We start from the raw sequence: 22,299 nt of genomic DNA, 5'->3' as shown, positions 1-22,299 counted from the left end.
TGTCCAGGCTGCCGGCCATCTTTTCTACAAAATTATTCAGTGATAAAACAAATGATACCTAAATATCCTCATTGGAACAAATACATGTCATCAAGGGCACAATTCCTTTAATAAAGCAAACCTTCCTATTAGGCAGGCGCAAAATGGCAAAGTATGACCGCAAGACACTTCCAAGCACTACAATCTTAACTACTTTCATAGGTGTCGAAGCTGCCAGCCAAGCTGTCTACAAAATTACTCAGTGATAAAGCAAATGATACCTAAATATCCTCACTGGAACAAATATATCTCATGAAGAGCACAATTCCGTTAATAAATTGAACCTTCCTATCCTTTCTATGCCTATTTTCTTAACCATTAGGTAGGCATAAAACGGCAAAGCATCGCCATCTCATGGATTTATGTGATACTGGTTCCGTGATGTATGTACATGGCACAGATTTTCTATAGAGCTTGACATAAAACATCTTTCATGCTAAACTAAATAAACTAAAACAACTTGCCACATGTGGGTGCTAAACACACATCTTTCGCATTATGTGTGCCACACTCTACTAATTAGGCTACTGCAGCAGCCATCTTACCATTCAATTTCCTAAACATTTGGGTACATTTACAAGATCAGTCCTAGAAGTGCTAGTTAGCGCCTGTCAATAGCCATGGCAGTGGATGTGGAAGATCCCGTTAACTGCAGGCGTCATGCGGATCATGTTGCTACAAGACGTGTGCGGTTATGGGAATGTTAAAAGTAAGATGTGGGTTCGGCTACCACTTGAGGGTGAGTTGTCTACTCATCTTGAAATCTGGGAAAGAATGCTTCACTAGACTAAACTAAGCCAGTGCTGGTTTTTAGCTATCCAAAAGACAAAAACGATCAGCATGCAAGGCCACATCTTTCAAGCCTGCCCCCCAACAGGGAAGTGCTGTAAAGCTCACTCACCGAGAACACGGATCAAATTGCTTTGTGCAACGGCCTGGCTCCTTGGGGAGCCGCCATGAGCAGCCAATGTATCTGCCAGGTAGCGAGCCATGCTTTCCTGAAACACAAAGGAGGTCAACACTGTGCTATACAATATCGGAGCACACAGAAAGCTTGCAGCTGACAACGAAGCCTTATGAGAGCATTTAAAAGGTAAAGTTTAAAAGAAAGTAGCAGTGTTGCATGCTACACTGATACTTTTCTACCAGCAATGCTGTGAACATAGAAATGTTGAAGTTTCCGACTCGACTTGCTTCAGGAACTTGCATGAATAAACTTGCTAGAAGCAAGACTTGCTTCTCATAAACCTAGCTTCAATAAACTTGCTAGACTCAGTGACTCTGGCGAGACTGAGGAGCAAAAGTACTTCGCAAGTAGAATTCACTTTTAGGAAAGCCAGACAAGCCATTTGTAAATTTGAAGAAGTCCAAATCTGCAAAGTTGGCAGGTATACTACTGGGCACTTCAAAAGTAGACAACCTAACTACCATTTATTGATATGTTTTTCTAAAACCATGCCTGCTGTGAAATAAAATCAATTCAATAAAAATAAATTTAATTACATCAACTTTTGTTCAGTTGCACCTTTAACACAAGTTACGAATTGTCTGGAAAAGTGCAACCCTGCTGAGGTGGCTTAGCGGCTATGATGTGGCGCTGCTAGGTATGAATGAGGTCACGAGATCAAATTCTGGCCACGGTGGCCACATTTCGATGGGTGCGAAATGTAAAAAAACGCTCGCGTACCGTGCAATGGGTGCATGCTAAAGAACCTCAGATGGTGGAAATTAATCCAAAGTGCCACACTCCGGCGTGCCTCGCAATTAGATCATGGTTTTGGCATGTAAAACCCCAGAATATAATTGGAATTTTTTGAAAAAGCACGTTCAATCATTTTTCTCATGTGATCACTAAAGTCCTTATCTCTATTACGTAGTAGCGTAAAAGTACACAAGTTTCAAAAACAAACTAAGCACTGGCATTCTGTACTCTTTCACAATATTTAAGCAGCCCAGCCAAGGCTACAAGCCTTTGCACGGCATTCGAACTTGGATGTTTTCCATTGTACGGTTCTTCAGAGTGCATGTGTATAATGTACATGTAATGACCTCCTCTTAACTCTTTCTTCGGCATGAATAAATGGCTGTCCTTTAATGCTTTAGTGATGACTTTTTATTGAATAATATTGCTATGGAAATAAAAGGGGTCTAAATATATTTACAGCGTATTTACAAAGCATTCATTGGCATAAAAGATGGAGGCCAGTGTGCGCAACATTAGGAGGCGTTGAAGCCTTCTCTACTGTCCTCAGCTTTCTCTGTGGCTGCGCTTGGTAACAATATATACACCATAGTCACAATAACAAAGTAAACATCAATATAAAGCTAAAGAAATGCACTTTCCAAATATATTATTCTTGAATAAACGTATGGCAAGATATGTCACATAAATTAGGAAAAATTTTACTGAAGAGTATAGAAATTTTTTTACGATTTTGCGCAAACTTAAGTGCTCATATTTCTGCTTATATTGCCCACAGAGCATGAAAGTTTCAGTGTTCTAGCTCATAATGGACTTGAATTACAAGAGTTTCATGCTTAAGAGGAAGGTTTAGCTCGGGCGCTCCTATCTAAATACATGTAAAAGGAGAACTCGTTTTTCTCGACAACCACTCCACCAAACTTGACGAGGTTTGTTGCATTTAACCCTTTGAAGGTTTTTGCCGTACATGTATGGCGGTGGTTTTCTGTCCCGCAAGGTCTTTGCCGTACGGGTACGGTTTCGACCCTCCGTTTGAAATTTCGCGCCATAATGACGATGCGTGCTCACTGGGAGATGCTGCCACCTCTTAGGACTTACAAGAAGCGTTTGAAATTTGTGCTACCTTCTTGGGGAGATAAACAGAACTGATTTCTAGCTTCAGCGCGTCGGGCAGACTGCAGCAACACCCATTTTGCGGTTTCGGTTTCGCCGCGTGATCGCAACGGAGGTGTGTGAAGCGTCATTTTTCTCTTTGTCGGCACTCTCTTGCAGAAATGGTGGAAGTTGATTTCTATCTTGATTGGCGCTGCTCTTAGCTTGTTTATAACTGCCGCTCGTGAGGTATTCTCGCTCTCAGCGACAATGCGCTTTTGCGGTTTCGGTTCCTCCGCATGATCGCAACGGAGGCGCGTGAAACGTGATTTTTCTCTTTGTCGGCACGCTATTGCAGGAGCAGTGGAAGCTGATTTCTATCTTGATTGGCGCTGCTATTAGCTTGTTTATCACCGCCACTCACGAGGTATTCTCGCTCTCTGCGGCAATGCGCTTATGCGAGAGGGTGCCTCAGACCTCTGCCCAAGGCAGCCGTAAGCAGAGATGTCATGTACGCGCCAACACAACTCGTCGCTCCAAGAGAAGAACATACATGCATTTTAGGTGTGCAGACTGCGATAAGGCGCTGTGCGGAGACGCGTGTTTCAAGGAGTACCACACTCTGAAATACTATTGAACATTTTGCAGTTCTGAGTGATGCCTACACCAAAATACGGTTCCTAATTTTTTTGTACTATTTATTCCCGACTTTATACATCTTGTACATTCAAGATCTGCAATAAAGTAATTTGGCCACCTGGGAAAGGTTTTTTCAAAATAATTTGACCCTCAAAGGGCTAAAAGAAAAACTTAAAATCTAGTGACTGTTCATTTCAAATATTTGATTTAGGTCGTCAATTTCTTTTACTAAACATTGGCAAAAATCACAAATTTTCAGAAAATGAAACTAATAAGTTTACAACTCCATAACTCAGCAATGAAAAATGATATCACAGTTCTGTGAATTGCATCTAATAGTACATCTTAAGTGGACAAAATTGATATGTTACACATGAATCTCAAAAAATTTAGTAATATGGAAATATGGCTTTTGCAGAATCTCTGTAAACAACGTAAGAAATACACGTAACCTATAAATTGACATACTGAATTTGTCCGTCTTGAATGATCTAATGAATGCCATTTACAGTGTTCTTGATGGCAAGCTATTAATTTGTAAACTTCGTGCTTCCATTTTTTTCGAACTTCCAAATTTTCGAAATTCTTTTCAACAAAATTCAGGCCCTAAATCTAACATCTGCTTCCAACAGTCACTAGAACTTAACTTTCTTTCTCAAATGCAACACACTTCATTAAAATTGGGCTAGGGGTTATCTCAGAAAAGCGTTTTTGTGTTTTGCATGTACTCGAATAGACCGCGTCGGAGTTGGGCCCGAGATATAGCTCTTTGATATAGATATAGAAATTGTCTCTTTCCAATAAATTCTAATAAAAAGACTTATTACAACTTGAAGCACAGGTCTAATTGGAAGTGCTTCAAGATGAACGCTACACATCTTGAATCTTGTTACTTAAAGGAGTGTTCTTGCTTCTGAGGCACTACCTCAGGCATGTACAATTGTGCACACAAAGCTGGAATGGGGGATAACGTGGTGGACGAGTTCTCACATCTTTTTTGTCCCTGGACTCGTGCATCACCGGCACAAACAGGAGCTGTGGGCCCAGCTGTGGAAACTCCTGCAAGAAACGCAACAACCAGCCGAATCTAGCTTCAGCAAGGAATCTCTGCATTTCAGCAGCTATGGGTGGCAGGCACCACACAATGAAATTGTGACAGTTCATGGTTTATTTTATTAAATCAACCATAAATTGTCATGCTTTGACTGTAGTAAGTGAATTGCTTTATTGCTCTTTCGATTTTCTTCTTGGTCGGCAGTTGGGGGCCAAAGATTGGTGGTCGGAGGTTAGTGATCAACACATCGGGCTTGTGCGCTCGAAACTCAAACTTTTTGGTGCATTAATCGTCGGATGCCAACTATATAGCTCTCCAAGATGCCCTTGCTGTCCACCTATGCTAATGCTATATATGTGCTGGTTAATGGCTCTGTCGTCTACAGAATAACCTAATGAAACAACAAATGCAACATAAATATTCTCACTGCAGCAAATATATGCTATTTGCTTACAATACCATCATCATCAATGGTATCCGCACAATTTTTACATATTTATCCATGATATACCCTCAGGGCCAGAGGCATTATAGATGGCAGGAGTTACGAAATCACAACAAAGTACAAAAGTGCAGCAAGTGACAATGATAAGCTACTAATTGCTAGGTTCAAATAAATAAAACCAATCAGAAAATTTTCATTGGCTGACCATTTACTGAATCAACTGTAAAGCTTCATAATTCAGGTGGAACTTTTGCACATTCAAATTGACAGTACCTGGAACTGATCTAGCTGGTCACCCGTAGCGACGGTGTAAGCTGGATGCACATAAAAATGCGTGTGCATCTCTAATTGAAGATTAGTGGGTAGTTGGCGTCCATGCTATATTTGTCTTGTCCTCGTTTGACTCAGTCAATCTGACACCTTAAACTGTTTTTTATTCTCTCTTCTAGCACGCACACCTGTGTTTATGTGACTTGTACAATGCAAATGAACACAGTTGAAAGTCACCATCATAGTGTTATTTGAGCCTTTATCTTCCATGGCGCGCTCACTATATATGAAGTAACTTTCCCAGGTCTTTTCCAGGACCACGCTGCCACTTATTGGTGAAATACCAATCGCTGAATGCACCACGACTTGACCATGCAGTGCATGGTAAGGAGCATACAATATGCAGGTGGGAGTGAGTTATTGACTGCCAAATGCACTGTTCACGAAACAATGCCAGCCCCAGTTCTTCACTGAGAGCAACATTATAGACCCTTTTCATTATTCTCAAGTACACTTCTTTGCACTACACACGTGCGCTGGTGGCCCTGCTCATTGGTCAAATGAAGACCAAGTGCTTGTTACACATGCTGGGGCTTGTCTCTTGTGTGCGGTTTCATCACGAGAGACACAGCTACATTTTCTGTTTCATAATATACAAGCCAACTACAATTGTGCATGCTGTTTACAAATATGACTATGCCAGCATTAGTTGGCCAAACTGCTTTGCGGAAAAGCTAGCTTTACAATTACCAAAAGGGTCTTTACTAGAGGTCGCGAACCTGCCTCCTTCCTAGCAAGTGCCCTCATCGCCAGCAGGATGAGTACCTTGAGCAATTGGTCCGCCCCTGCGTAGTCCTGCTGAAGCACCCGATGCGACCACAGAGCGTTCAGGGGGACCCAGCAGTCGTGCTCCGTGCCGTAGGTGCGGCCCAACGCCTCCACTCGGCCGGCCATCTCGGGGTGGCGTGTAAGGAGCCCCACGAGACCGCCAAATGGACAGCGTCCACCAGACACCCACTCACTCGGTGCGTTCTCCAGCTGTGACAGCAGGTCACCTGCTCGTCCACTGCAGTAGCAGAACGAGGGATGCGGCTGAGTGGATACGGTCATATTATGAGCACGCAGTTACATTCATGGTTTGGCGTTGTGAAGTACATGCATTTAAAACCTTATATATTATAGGTGTGCAAATACTGAATAGTGGATTTCATACTGAACATAGAATCAAATCAAGAAAAAAAAAATGGGTCGAATATCAGAGAATTTTTCGCAATATCTAATGCTTAGAAATGTTGAGCAAGAAAGTACAGTGCTGCACATTCTCTGGAGTCTCCTAGCACTGAATAAAATGTGTGTTGCAAACTATCAGTAACTTGGGTACATAGAAATCAAGATATGCAGTAGGGTCTACTCTGATATAGGGAACACCAAATCAGTATGCCAGCACTGATTACAGCTCGGTTCTAGTGTATCAAAGTCTTGAAAATACATATTATTTGTCAGTAGAATTGCTGTTCAATAGGATCGTTTTTCCCCCCCTCTGAGACTAACGAATTAGTGACGTTCTGTAGTACTGAATACCAATGAGGTTCTCAGTTTAATAGTGGACCTGTGTTTTGCAGCAATCTTTTATTTTTTGCACAGAGAGTTTTCCTTTCCAGTTCTTAAAATACAGAAGGGCTAAACCAACTTTACCTTATCTTAAGGTCAATCTGTGCGAAAGACGAAAGGACTGCGCATCATATGACTCAATCTATAGCTTGCGTGTAGCCGGCGCCGACGGTAAACAGCATGTAACGTTCACGCCGTTTCATTGTCAGAATCGGCGTCAAGGAATCTCAAATCTGGAGAGTCACACCAAGCTTGCACAATGCTTGTTACCCCATGTCCACCGTTCACCCGGTCTGTGTCACATTATCATTTTGATCAGTCCTGTCAACTCAGGACCAGCTCTAGGTGGCCCCAGCCGACGCAGCGCAATGGGTCCACGGTGCACTGGGTGCTCCGTTTGTGCCAAAAAAATGAAGTGAAATGCTCGCTTGGGTGGCATTGGCCAGGAGGGGATCTATGGCACATGCGACACATGGCACTGCGTGGACATCTGAATCCAATATACCGAACAGTAGATACACAATTCAAGAATTGAAATATTTGAAAATTCACTATTCGATTTGATTTGGTGTCATCTAAGTATTCGCACACCTCTATTATATATATTGAAACCACTCAGGCAGATTATGGACATACTATACTGAACTCCCTAACATCAGAATAGGCTTGTGCCACTTACATGTGGCAAGCCTGACAACAGCTAAAAGGCTAGCAGTGGTCATGAGGCAGACACCTGCAACACACCCCCGTGGTACAGGTCCAACAAGTCACAAAACCATGGTGAGCACAGCCAGCCAAACTAGTCACCATACTCCAACCTTGTCTACTTGAGTGGGGATTTCCACTGTGTGGTTCCAGTATTGCAGTTATCACAACAAACTTGACACAGCTGTGACAATGACGCCTCCAGTGATGACAATGTAAACAGATGCTTGCTATACTGACTGATGCGGAAACTGTACAGACATGACACATGGTTGTCCAGTTGCTGAACCCATAGAGCTTCCCATATGTTTGGTGCTGCAACCATTCAGCTACCACGTGAAATGATGGTTAGTTTAGTATACAGATATGTCTAGTCTTCGTATTCATGCTTCCAAATGTTCTTGTGACATTATTTATTGCACTTTATCTTTATAAATATCCAAGTACTCACGCTATCTTAAGCAAACCAAGGCAATCAGTCCCTGTGCACAGCATAATCATTCCAAATTTTTGCATTTGTAATGTAATATTTTGTTAAGAATTATCACTTTGCGAAGCCACAAAGCCATTTCAATCCAGAAGGACAAACGCTAGGCAAATCTATGTACCCTTTCTGTGTTGGCTGAACCACCATGATAGCAGCTCTCATAGACACTAGCGCCAGAGTTTCCTCTTCTATACTCGCGGACAAGTTTCTGTGGCTATGAAGGGAAAGCTACGGAGGCAAAGCGCGCACAAGTGAGAGCGCTTCTGAAAAGAGTCCCGTGTTTTCATCCACGTTAGTTTAACCTGGTGAAAAGAAAGCATAATCACCTTATTAGCAACAGTCAAATAAGAAAACGCACCACTGAATGTAAAATTTTACTTATTTTGCGGCTTTTCTTTTCCGCGTTTGGGCAAACGCAAAACCATCACACATAGAAGCTGCGTCGGTTCACCGCCTGTTCCGAGCAACCAAAAGAACTGTCAAATGCTGGTGGACTACTTGGCACGTTAACACATGTGTGGAAGATCTGCCCCCGCAGCTTTCCCTTCATAGCCGCAGAAAGTTGTTCGTATTTTTCTAGGAAACTCTGACTTCAGCAGCAAAGGAACGTCGCAGTGTTGGATGCCAAGGAAAACTGTTGCGCATTTAGAGCTTGGTTGTGGCAGTACCAAGTTAGTACAGTCGACTCCCGTTAATTCAACCTCAATTACGTGCTAGAAAGTCCAGCAAAGAATCCATACATACTTGTTTAGTTCGAACGCGAAAGCATGTCGCATTGGTTAGGTCGGCAACAGTGGCTCCCCCTCAAACGCAGTGGTAATGAAAAACTTGTAGATACAAGAAATTCAGCAGACAGCGCTACTGGTTCTTTCGATGATGACGGCTTGCGTTGTGCCCTGGGCAATGTCTCTTTTCACAATTTTTGTCACCGCTGCCGATAATGTTGTGGTCTGTGGGCCACTGGCCGGCGAAGACTTGTATAGTTACTGTACTACTGCCTTGAGGTAGTCTGTAAATGATGACAGACTACTACAAGCAATAAAACAGATTTGATTCCATTCATTGTGCTGCCATTTGTTAATAGGAGCTTTCAGATAATTCAACCAAAACTTGCGGTCTTGCGATGGTCCAAGTAACAGGAGTCAACTGTACTTATAAAAACCAAGCCACCTTGTTTTACTACCATGATCAAGTTACAAGGCAGCTCTCGGCACGATGGCTATATGTCAATGGCAATTTGCTTAATTGTGCCCCCCAATTCGACCTGACCTGTGCACGTAAGCGTTGCAGAGCAGGTTGTCATAGGACAGCTGCCGCAGCAGGCGTTCAGGCAGCTGCGAGCGCAGGTTGGTCAGGGACTCCACCTCGCCCAGACTGGCCAGCTGCTGGAGCAGGGGTCGCACAGCTCGGGCAGACATGGCAACTGGCTGAGAAGTCTGCAGAAGCTGATCCAAAAGCCGGAGGGCCTCCCGGGTGCGGCCCTGTCGAGTAAGCGCCTGCAACAACTGGAAGCCCTTCTGCCTGCCGGACACTTGGCCCCTGCAGTACAATGCAAGCAAGCATCTTCATTCTCTCTCTCTCTTTTTTTTTTGCTTGACATGGTAGTGTATAGACAAGCAGACTAAACTTTGTCCATAGGTCGGCAGTATAAGCCTGTATTCGTTCATATTCACTCGCCAATATTTTTCTGCAGGCTTATGCACTCACTCACTCTCACATGTACTCAGAGTTGACAGCATTCACCCACGTTCCTACTTATGCCCATTCAAACTCATCAACACTCGCTTGCAATCCCAGCCACTTTCGTTCACACTTGCCAGCATCAAATCACGCTCTCTCACATACATACTCATGTCCATTCACACTCGTCGAGAGTCACTCATGTCCAATCATACTCACCGTCACTGGCTTTGGTCCATTCTCACGACAACTGCCACTCACTCCGGTTTTTACGTCGACTAAGATTTAAATGCACTCATTCCAGTCCATAGCCATGTCCATTCACATCTCCTGTCACCCACTAACGCTCTATTTCACGTCAGTGAAATGAGTTTGAAGCGAGTATGAGCCATTGTACTTGCGAGTGAGCATGCCAAACTATGATTCTGCCACACTGAACAGAGGCTACCATGGCCCAACTGATGCAAAATATCGAGCAACACGTCTTGTGAGATCTAAAACTTCACCAATTGAAAAACCGGTGGGCAGCACAGTGGCCCTACGGAGGCTTTGCCTTGGCAATAAGCCGTGTCAATGGCAAACTTAATTGCTCACTGAAACTGAAACTGTGGGTTGTATGTTTTCATATTGATATTAGCTTGCCCTGAATAATCTCAAAATTCCCAGCACTGAAAATTTGACCCAAAGCATATTCGCTGGTATTCGAAACTTTTGATTATTTGCACACCCCTTCTGAAAAGCTAAGATGTAAAGAAGCTGGCTGTAGTGAGCTGCTTCTTTAGCTTCCAAGAAGCTTCCTTCATGTTGCAATGCCTTACATACAAGATCGTTTAGGGTGGGCACGTGCAACTAGGATTTCTGTTGTGCCATGTCACTGTGTATCAGCAGTGCAAGGTGTGGACACGTGTGGTTTGCAGAAGTGCAATCGATCACACTGCTTTACTGCACCTGTTTGGCTGGCTTGTCTCTTACAGGCATGTGGTCACTTTCTGCTGTAGTACTAAGTCATCAACACACAGTGGAGTGCATCTGCTTGCCAGTTGCAAAGCAGCTCTAATATGCAGTGTCAGCAAGAGATGCGGTGCCATGCTGTAGGAAGAAAATTAACAATGCGTGCTTGCTGATAGCTGCCCAGTACACAGAAGAGCGTTTTTTATCTCCTCTGCACGAAGGTTGGGGGGTACCTCGCAGTGAGCCAATCTAGAAGGCGCCCTCAACTAATTTCAATGACCTCAGTGTAAACGTCAACTGAAGTGGATGCTGCCCCTGCTATTCTCAAGCGGCCGTGCTTGCACCGCAACTCAGTCATTGAGAAATGTGGCCTTTCTGCCATCAGCGTTGCATTAAAATTGCGTTTATAACATTATTTCAAAGAATTTTACTTTCCCACAAACATCACAAAAAGTTACGAAGATCACAAGCACAGTGAGAACTGTTGTAAGCGAAGCTCTGGCGATTAGGCAAAATGAAACGGCACATGAGTAAAGCATCAGGTTGATGCTACAGGGGACTCGAGTTTGAAACCCACAACTGGACAAATCAGTATTTCTTTTTTATTGAGCAAGACCTTGTTCTCGGTGACACAGCAAACAGCGAAACCCGGGGAAGTAGGCAAAGAAAGCTTCACTTTAATAGTTGCTTCTAACATTACAATTGCAGCTGTCCTTAGAGTAAGTATGATAAAAGGCCTGCAGATCTGGCACAGAACTATCACCCCATTGGCAGACACAGTGTAGCAGCTCACATGCAGCTGCCGCCAGCAGAACCTGTTGTAAAGTGGTGTGCTTGTGTTGCGGCAAAGCAACAGAGCAGCCCATTCAGACCAAAGCATGCACGAGTAGGCTTGTAAAACATAGCCGCACCTGTGCCAGAGGTCCAAAGCTGCATCCGGATCCGAGGTAAGTAGAGTGTCAAAATTGTCCTGCTTCGCGCCCGCTTCCACGGTAGGCACGGTGAAGGGTACAGGGCGGCCAAGGCGCTGCAGCAAGGCGGCCAGCAGGCGTAGCGTACGCTCGCTGGGCTGCTCATTCTCCTCCTGCATCTGGGCCCAGGCTTCCAGGGCACGGTCGGCATCCCCTGCTGCGTCTGCATGTCCCAGAACAGGCTTTACAGTCACATCCGGATACAACAAACAGGGCTATAAGGAATATCGCAATTATCTTCTTGGTATACGCAAGAAACGATTTTATGCTTGTAAATATCAGATGCTGTCGACTCTCAACCTCAGTTAACTCGGATTTTTGCTTAATTTGAATACACTGGAAAGTGCTACTGGCTAGCAACCATACAATGGTTATGGAAGAAATAAATTTTTTCAGTTTGAATGCGAAAGCATGCCACTTCCGTCAATTCAACCACCGCCGGCGTCTCCCCATGCGCTGAAATAGTTACTAAGGCTTGAAAACGCAAAACATTCAGCATTCAGCGCTACTGCCTCCCGAGGAATGAATCCATTTTTCTTCACTTTTACCTTACTCTTCTTTTCAGAACTTTCAAAACTACTTTTGTTTTCAGTTCAATGCTGCGGCAATGTTTAAACATGTCAGCACTCGTTGTGGCAGGCCAGTTGTGTCACGTTCAAAGAGCAAGAAGCAGAAATGCATTACAGATTACTACGAGCGATAATAAATATTTTAATTAGTTGATTTTGCCACAATATGTTAATTCAACCAAATTTTGAAGTCTTGCAAAGGTTGAATTAATGGGAGTGACTGTATGTATGTCGACTGAGTCGACTGTCGACTGGGAGTCGACAAATATGTTTGTGTCGAGTGCTGCTTCGTCGTAATAAGGTTTAGCTGTACATACTTGTGTGTACAGTTCAGTCCACTTATAATGATATCAAAAAGAATGAAAAATCCGATCATCATTATATCGTAACTGTCGTAAAAGAAGAAAGCTGCTGAACGCTGCTGAACATAACTTTGTAGCTCTGAAACCAAATTTGTCACCATAAGAAATCAACATTGTAGAAAGTAGGCTGTGAAAAATAGAACAGCTATTTATACCTCTAAACAGCGTGTCAAGCGTTAGGCGTGCTGAAAGAATAAGAAATCTGCACTTGCTTTTGCGGAAGTTTTAGATTCACAATTGCGGTGTGCATTACGTCCACCTGCTGCACGTACACTAGCGGCTATAATTTAGCATGCATGAAATCAATGTGCGGCTCGGTCGAAGCCAGTTCACTTTGGGCAAATATCGGAATCAGTGTCAAAGATGGGCCATTGTCAATTTTGTTGTCACTGCCACTACTGTCATCACCTCCGTCACACAATGCCACCGTCTGTCGTGACAAATATGCCCCAATCGGATATCTCTTTGCAGAATTGGGCAGCATTATCTGCTATGTGCACTCAGAAACTCCTCCACTGGAGCACCACCTACTTCATCATTATAGCAACGTGCTTTGACCTGGCACAGAAAGCCTGCCTTTACCGTTGATCAGCATGAACACTGGTTCTATCTTTCATGATCTACACAAGCTCGTACTTCTTTGAGTCTTGCAATATTTGCAGCTTCATCTCAAGCGACACAGCTTTGTCGGTGCACCTACTGCTGCTTCCATGGCGCATTGAGAGAGAGGAAGATTGTAGAGAGAAAATGCAGGTGCCGTTCCCTTCTAGATTTTTTTTTTCTCTCTTCTATTTTGTGGACACTCACAATATAATCGACGATGCGGACGCGAAGCAGCTGGTGCCATCTTGTGGCACGCTGTGCCAACTTGTGATGCTCTTCGTGACTTTCAGTAACAGCAGCAGATATAAATTCATGTAGACAAACTTTTCGGCCCGTCTTCGTTAAGGGGAACTTAGCAATGGAAATTTCATAATTCTTGTGCATGGAAAACGCCACCTAGAAGGCCAAATTTCACTCGTTAAATCCAATATGCAGTGAATAACTTATCGTAATACAGTTAAACCTGCCCATGATGAACCTCCATACAACGAATTCCCCTATATTCCGAAGCTTTCCCATTCCCTGCCGTTACTCCACAGAAGCACACGTATTGTGACCTCTGTGCAACAAAGTGGCAGTGGGAGACACCCTTGATATAATGGATTCCCCTCGCCAACCACATCGTGATTTTGCCCCAAATTTTGTTATCTTAGTGCGAGCAGCAGCTTCATGCATCTCCTGAGCGCGGAGAGTGCCACCGGCGGACAGAGCAGGAAGCAACAACATGGACAATGCTGGTCTGCACACGTCTGCGTGTGCATTGAGGCACCCCCTGTTTCCCTAAAACTGGCAAAGCTGGCAATGCTATTCTTGCTGCCGCGGCCGTGTTGTTCTTTCCTCCTCCCTTCAAACTTCTTCCTGCTGCTCGTTCTAAGTAACGTTTCTGCAGCTTGCGGGTTCCCGGAGGTGCACAGGCAGTGACATTCCTTGGCTGTCGAAGAAGGCTCTGCGCTTCCCTTCGTTAACCTGACACAAGGTGACACTACTAGAAGAAAAGTGGCTGTAGCTTTCCCTGTTTTGCGAGTCAGGATGTCCCTTCATCTCCCCTCATTGCCATCATGTTGTTCGCTCTTCATTTTTGATGCCGTGCATGCATGTGAGTCAGCTCCTGTGTCCATGCATTGAGTCACTTTGGTGCATAATTCCAAGGACGAGTGCCTCGACAAAGAAACATAAGATATTGACTTTTCAAGACAAAATGACTATCTTGGACGCTGTTTCAAGAGAGGGGAAAAAAAAAAAGAAAAAGAAGGATGTAGCTGCGAAATTTGGCATACTATCTCGTTCTCTGTCTACAATCACAAAAGAGGTTCAGGTTGTGGAAACTGGCAATGGAGAGGAGGAACCTTCAGGCCCACCCGATCTCACTGAAGCTTGGGTTTCACTGTGCGTGAATGGCGCAGCCCCGGACGATTGTGCTATCACTGCCGAAGAGATGTCTGATGAGCCGCCGGTGGAAAGTGTCAGATATCACAGTGATGATGATGGATCTTCGGAGGTCGATTCATCACGTGCTTTGTCTTCTGCGAAGGAAGTGCTCGATTTCCATTGGCATTTTGTGCTACGTTATGGGCTCGCAAGATGATGATGGAGCAGCTTTGTGTTCTTTGATGTCTTACGAGCATTCAGTGTTGCTGTCCCTCAGGAATAACCAACAGAGCAAAATAAGTTTTTTCCCACTAAGTAAATCTGTTTTGGGTGAGGTCTACCTCCAGTTCCCCCTTTGTTTAATGTGTTAATTTGTGCGCTTCTTTTGGGGATTTTCATGCTGAAACTGCATATAAAAAAAAAACCTCTTTTTAACGAAAACTTTTGAGCATTTGTCAATTTCATTACATCCAGGTTAAACTTTTTTTTTCTCATAGCCCTAATGCATAAGTCGACTCATCGTTATAACCAATACAGTCAAACCTCGATACATCGAACAAGGATATATTGAATTATTGTATACATCGAACAGTTTCTGTCACCTGAAAAACCTCATGCATTTTTAATTTTTTACTTCGAACGGGACTGGACGTAAAATGGATGTATCGAACTCCGCCACCCCAGACCATGTGCGCTCTGTTGACAGGCAGTGAGCTTTCCCGCAACACCCTCAACACCCTCGCGGTGGCACAATGAACGTTCCCGACTGCTGCGATTGCACTGGGGGCACCATTTGAACGTAGCGGCGTACGCATGCGGCGGCTTGGCTAGTTCAACAACGTCAACAACGCATTCCATTTGTCACCCTGAGTCCTCCTCGGTGCTGCGACCTGCACCTACCGCGCCTTGCGAGGACTGGTGGTTTGCATCCACAAAGACGCGCAAACAGCGTGCGCTCTGGCCTCACTCATAGACGTCTTGGCAGACGCCATTAAATACTTTTTTACTGACAGTGTTTCAAAGTGCTTCGATTGACGGACTTGGAGATTGCAGCAGAAATAGTGGCCAAACAAAGATACTGCCGAGGTTGATCCCAAAAGTGCTGATGTTGCCCCACTCCCGACTTCAACTGGTGCTCTAGCTTCTATGGCCCTTCTACGCCGCTACTGTGACACAATAGAGAGCACAGACCTATCGCTTGTGGATCGTTTAGACTATGTTGAGGGCTCTGTGTTTAAGCACGTGGCTGCCAATAAGAAGCGGGCTACACTGCAGCAGTACTTTCAGCCAAATAAATAAATATTTTATGTGAAGCTTTAAGTGCGCATTACCTGCGCCACAATTAGGGCGCGATCAGGGATCATCGTTTCGGAGCGCGCGTTCAGTTGCGCCGCGTGTGATTGGCCTAGGCTGCCTTGACTTCGCGCTGCCTAGGGTAATTGTGTGCGGCACAATCGGCCGCACGTTCACGGCTGATGAGACTGGCGCGGCCTAGGTCGATTGCACGCGGCACAACCGACCGCACGCTCCGAACAACGATCCCCGATCACGTCCTTAGTTCATTGATTGATTTGCAGAAGTATTTTACGCATTTTTTACATGATTTTATGTACTGAATTCTGACTATATCGAACTATTTCGCATTCACTGCACTGTTTGATATATCAAGGTTAGACTGTATATCGTTATATGTGATAGCATTATAAGTGGACTGCACTGTATAACCTGCACCAAATAGTTAAAAAACTTATCAGTAATATTGGAATGCAGGCTATATGGAAATTTCACTTTGAGATATGGCTTCATGGCAGTGAGGCACACACTACCGTGAGGCCACAACCCAAGAAAAAGTTCTTTGTCCTAGGAAACACTCCTTATTGCCACCTTATCTCTCATCTACCCTCTTTCATGGTCGCCCATTCTGATCTTTTCAGGTCACCATCTTGTGTTTTGGCTGTATTATTAGTTAGCCAACAGTGCACGTGTTGCCAGTAAACCGTAACTCGGGTCACTATGAGCAGTGCTTGACGGCAGTGCAGCCAAAGCCGAACATTATCAGTGCCACTGGGGAACCCTGCCTTTTAACCAAAGATACGACATGGATGAGTGACGCAGCTGCAAATGGTGACCGTATTTATGAAGATTTGAGCATTGTTGTATGCAGTTATTCTGTGTGTTGTTGTGTGCAGATTTGCTTTCTTTCAGGGATGTTGTAATTGTGGGTGCAGGTTGTACGTTTGAGAATACAGTCTTGTGCCACATGTTTACCAATGCTTTACCAATTTCCTACCTGGTATTGCTGTTTAACAGTTTTAGCAGAGCATTCAGTCTGCTACGCTCATATAGGCATATCCTAACAATGTGCACACAGCCGTTCAGTGAGAGCGCTAGTGTGCGCTAGTGTGCTACGCCAGCAGTAGAACATAATACGCTTCCCTCACTCCCCTACAGACTCAAATCAGCAGAGGGTGAGGAAGGGTCCACTCGGCTTCATTGTCGTTTTGCAACCAAGCCGACTGCGCATCGATGGTGTCTCCCAGAGACGCACTCGTTAAAAATACGAAATTAATTCGGCTCTCCACAGCTACCCGAGCACCTAGAATAGGAATGGAGCAGAGCCTAAGTGACACTCTGCTAAAACTGTCTATCGCCAGCAGCCAGACTGCCACAGATTGAATGAGTTATTGCATATCACGAACGTACAGCACCTGCTGCATCAAAGCTTGAGGGTTCTGCATAGCTTTCAAATCTGCAGGTTCAAAATTTCGCCCTGGCACACAAACTCACCGTACGCCCTGAAGAGGGACTGGTACAGACTGTCTCTGTTGACATCAAAAACGCTCCGCGTGATGGTGACGAGCTGCTCCAACTGTGTCACCTGCATGAACCAGTCGTGTCAGACCCGGCACTCTCCGAAGGTCATTTCCCATACGCACCATGCCTCGCCGCAAGAAGTTCTCGCAGATCTGGTTCAGCCGCTCGTGCCGTGCTCGCAGCCCGGGAGTCTGCACATGATGCGCGTGCCTCAACCCACACATACGGCGGCCAAGTGCAAAAAAGCCATCGCAGGTGTACACAAATCCAAACAAGGGTTTTTAAGGCAAGATTGTTGGTACATACTAGGGACTTTTGGAAATTGCACGAAGATCAGAGCTAGACTAGAGTAACATGACGAACATGTGTTTCTCTAGTTTAGTCCCGTTTTTAAGATAGTTTCTAAGAAGTCATGTAAATCCAAGTAAGAGATTTATGAGTGGAAGTGAAGCTATGTAAAGAAGTTCTCGCACACTTCGGAAGTCCGAGGAGTCTGGTTTGCCACTGCCTGAGATCTACCCCAAGACTTTGCAAGTGCCTTCCGCATAGCCAGTGCCATTCCCTCGCTGTATCCAAGCCTCTTCACATGCCTCACTACATACGAGCTTGGTACTTCTAAAATGCCTGCTACAATGGATCCATGTTTCTATATTCTGTTCCCTCTCTACAGATGCAGAATGTGCATCCTGCTGTCCTTGTCATACAGCTGCTTCAGCGCTGTGTCGCTGGCTATTTTTAGCAATAATTCACCGCCGACGCCAGCATTTGGCTGCGAATTTTCAACGACGCCCTGGTCACTCAACCACGTCATGGCTCCAGTCTAGGCTTCACTGATGGCTTTTCTTTGATTTACTTGCATACCAACTACATACTGCCCGTGAACTGTTGTGCAACTCCCTGTAACAGCTAGGCTATACAGCTGTGTCAAATGTATGCCTCTCTAGCAGTGTCATGACTTCACAGCTCATGGATCACTGTGCATCCCACTCGTTTGTCATCGTGCCTCTGTATCATTGTTAGTTCTACAGACACGGTTTAACTGACCTCGAGGATCTTCTGTGCCTGGCGTACGTGACCACACTCGAGGAAGTAGGCTGTCAAATCAAACAGGGTGTTGGCCTCACCATGCACCTCTGTGCTGATGTCCACCACTAGGAGAAGTAGAAGCAAGAAAGAGCAACGATTAAAAGAAATACCCCACACCATATGCATCAGTACACAATGCAGTGATGTAATAAACTTCAAAGCAATGAAATCTGCCATGTAAAAAATAATTTTGCTCATCATAACTTGATGTCCACCATGCACAGTGAATGACTGATATTCTGGAAGCCAGATTTTTCAGACATGTCCGATAATTTGGATGCCTTCATAGCACTGCAACGTAGCCCATATAGTCAAGTATAAGAACATTTAAAACTTTAGCCATCCAATTATCTGGATATTTTTCCAGGACCTGCAGATCTGAAATGGCATTAATCGAAGCCACCACTGCTGCTATTTTGATTATCTTGCCACCTCGAAGCGGCGCTCTCGCACGCAGACCTGCTGGCAGCCCCAGCCACCACCATGGCAGAACTAGGCCTGGCTACTTCGACGTTCGCTACCAAGCTTTTTGCTGTTCAGTGCCACGTTTTTCATTGAGACAATTCGCCGCTGTTAACAATGGCGCCAACTCTGCCTTTGTAATCCTCGCCCATCGCTTCGAAACTTGGAAAGCCCGACGTGTTCCATAATGCCAGTTCCCAAAAGTCAGCTTCGCCTCAATATAGGGTTGTTACAGGGCGATGCATACGTAATGTATTGCACCGAAGCAAGTTAAGAGCGGGAATGGGCAACAGTCACAGGGCACGGTATGTTTTCCTTAATGTAATAGTTCTGCGGAAACCCGCAAAGTGGAGAGAAGTACATAATTAATAAAGGGAAAATGAGACATCCACCCAATCGTATGCTAGGATTGGGTGGATGTCTCATTTTCCCTTTATTAATTACTTCCCTCCACCTTGTGGGTTTCCACAGAACTATAACGTCAAACTTTTGCTTTTGCTTCGAGTTGTTGACAAGTTTGACTTTGCCTTGCCATCTGCCAGCCACCTGGTTAGCTCAGGTGGTAGAGCTGCTGCCCCAAGAAGGTGGTGGTCCCAGGTTCGAGTTCTGGACCAGGACGAATTGTCTTCAACTGCCAGGCTTTTCTTTCGAGGAACCCATATGGGTTTCCTTTGTAGCAACTGCTACAATTGGGTGGATGTCTAATTTTCCCTTTATTAAGTTTTCCTTATTAATTACACATGCCTGCACTCGCCAACTCCTACCACAGTACGAGCACGGATACACCTAATAAGTGTACTGGCAGGCCTTTAGAGCTGCATTTAGTTTTACAGACTGCCTGACTTTTTTGGACATTTTCGTGGCCCCTACGGGGTCCGAAAAATCGGACGTTGACTGTATAACATCCAAAATCAAAAAGCAGTTGGTCTGATAAAAGATGGTGGGAACATTGCTTTCAAAGAGCTTGCTGCCAAAAATGTTTGTTTATGAAGAAGTGATTCGTACATTTGCACCAGTGATAATCTTTGTTGATATTGCCTGGAAATAGCTAGTTACTCAGAACAACTCAGATTAGCTGTTGAACAACAATGTGTAATTACCTTTCTTGCGCTGGTCAGTGCTTACTGGCAGTTTATTAGCACTTCTTATTGGTTCGAGCAACGTTCCACCATCACTGATAGAGCTCATATTCTGTTGCGGATACACTCTACTTAGAATTATACAATATTGTTCAAGTTGGCAACAATACACTTTCACTAACACCCCCTTCTAAGCTTTGAACGTAGTCAAACTAACTTAGAAGTTCAAAACTGAGCTAATAGATGCTGACTGGCACTGCTTTTCGAAACACAGGCATGATGCAAGCACACATAAAACAGGTAACGCACTGACCTTTCTGCAGTTCCTCTGAGCGTTCTTTGTTGATGAGCTCTCGTGACAGTTCCCCCTTGAGGGGTGTGAGCCGGTAGCGACGGGCATACTCCTCGAATGTTTTCAGGGCCCCTGGTATGTCGTCCTTTACCAGATGTGCTCGCACCAGTGGTGCCAGCAGGATGGATGACGGGCTCACCCAGCAGCGCTCCAGCAGCAGCTGCAGGGCCCGCTCTACAGGACCGCCTTGCTCTGCCAGGGCTGTCAGCAGGCGGGCGGCCAGCCGGTCAAGCCCGGTCTGCTGTGTCTGGCGGCCACCGTCATTACTGCGTCCTAGATAACAGACACTGCCGTCACGACCACGATCTGCAAGACCAAGCTCCTGGAGCACTTTCTTTAAAAATTTATTTACAGCACATGCCAACAATGTCTAGTCGTTCAAAGCTTTGATGCATAGGTGCTTAACCCTGTAATGCCCGACGTATTGCTTACATTACTCTCAGTTTGATAGCTCAAAATTTAGATTTAACGGCCCGAGAAGTTGGAGAGCATCGCCTTGGACGACGATCTGGCGTCTTAAGAGACCACGAAACGATTTTGACGATTTTGTGAAACCAGGCAGAGTCCTTAGGTCAGCTCCTTATGATCATTAAGTGATGCATTTAAATACTCTGCCTAAAGTGTGTAATTTCTTAAAGAATTTAAAAATGTGCATCACTACCGATCGCAGTGACGCCACTTCCCTGAGTAATCAGCAGCACCCTCACAATTAACGTACAGTTAGCCCAAATGACGTCAGTTGGCCGAGCTACCCAATTGGTTACCCAGGTAGCGTCATCGATAATTTTTTCAACTTATATGGTGAACAAAACATCAAAACACCTAGCTTGCCTGCAGTTACCTGAATACCAGATACCTCCGGTACTGCAACAGAAGGTTCGCAACGCACGCTGCTCAGATAGTTCTCACTGAGCGGCGACGGCCAGGCGGCTAGTGCAGAGGTTGGAGAGCCTTCACACACTAGCTCCAAGACAACCTTAAGTAAAAGACATGTCACATCATGACGCAGAGCCAGTGAAGGCGGAGCTTAGATCCGATCAATTGGCAAACGAGTTGATGAGAAAAAGAATGGCTAGGGAGCAGGGTTACTTGTAATCGTCCGTAGCTCTTTTAATATGAGATGCTTCACTTAAATTGTATTGCGAATGTTTTACTGTAGTTGTACCCTACACATCTACAATATTTGTCCAAACCATTTCAGGGGCCCTTTAAGCACAGGAAATTTAATGCATAGCCTTAGTATCGTTTATGATATGCAGGAGTGAAGTTTCAGTTGTGGATAGTTCAGCAAACCAATTACTGATTACCTACTGTACTAATTAAGTTATAGCTGAAATAATGTTTAATTGGTCTTTTTATACAAATTTACCCTCCACGGCCAGAAATAAAGGCAGACAAGTAGTTTCAATTTTCCTTTATGTGAAACTGTGCTTGGCATTACACTGCTAAAGGACCCTTGAACAATCTCTGATAATTCCAAGAGCCACCGCGGGCTCGTCTCTGGACTTTTCTGATCCCTTCTTCACAAGTTGCGACACCAACAGGGTCGTGCAAGTGACATCACCGGGGTAAAAACTACCAAGTGGTCCATACACGAAGGACATCAGTTTGATCGGCCTGTTAGCAAGCTTTCCTGTCGTGTGCAATAAATTGATTTTGCCTTGCGTAGCATGTTTCACACTGCTTGTGCAGCAGTAACAGCAGGAGTAGCCGAAAGACACGGAGTTCTGATAAGTGGAAGTTTCTTTCTTTCAGCAGTAATTTCTTTCACTCCTTGCATCTGCGATCAAAAATAGTGCCTCACATATGAAAGAAAGATAAAGGTCTGCATCACGCAATTCCATGTAACATTAGGTGTCAGGTGTTTATGACGCGAAATATGCTGTATTTATTATATGAAAGGTGTTGCAGACCTGAACATATTTATAACCAAACAGTCAGAGTGACACACTGCGGCA

General features: G+C 44.6%; 1 protein-coding gene across 1 annotated transcript in view; it reads right to left on the bottom strand.

Moving 5' to 3' along the window:
- Nucleotides 1-22,299, bottom strand: part of bsf (bicoid stability factor) — a 56,490-nt gene that overhangs the window by 3,352 nt on the left and 30,839 nt on the right. Inside the window, exons 21-29 of the mRNA XM_075699758.1 lie at nucleotides 20,303-20,614; nucleotides 18,407-18,513; nucleotides 17,485-17,553; nucleotides 17,336-17,426; nucleotides 11,587-11,809; nucleotides 9,314-9,583; nucleotides 6,067-6,307; nucleotides 4,463-4,531; nucleotides 941-1,037 (exon numbers count right to left, since the gene is read on the bottom strand). Coding sequence (XP_075555873.1) covers nucleotides 941-1,037; nucleotides 4,463-4,531; nucleotides 6,067-6,307; nucleotides 9,314-9,583; nucleotides 11,587-11,809; nucleotides 17,336-17,426; nucleotides 17,485-17,553; nucleotides 18,407-18,513; nucleotides 20,303-20,614 — 1,479 coding nt within the window. The remainder of the gene's footprint in view (nucleotides 1-940; nucleotides 1,038-4,462; nucleotides 4,532-6,066; nucleotides 6,308-9,313; nucleotides 9,584-11,586; nucleotides 11,810-17,335; nucleotides 17,427-17,484; nucleotides 17,554-18,406; nucleotides 18,514-20,302; nucleotides 20,615-22,299) is intronic.

Source organism: Dermacentor variabilis, chromosome 7, assembly GCF_050947875.1.
Source record: "Dermacentor variabilis isolate Ectoservices chromosome 7, ASM5094787v1, whole genome shotgun sequence".
NCBI classification, from domain to species: domain Eukaryota; kingdom Metazoa; phylum Arthropoda; class Arachnida; order Ixodida; family Ixodidae; genus Dermacentor; species Dermacentor variabilis.
The sequence above is the reverse complement of the archived record's forward strand: the minus strand, read 5'-3'. Positions and strand labels throughout refer to the sequence as shown.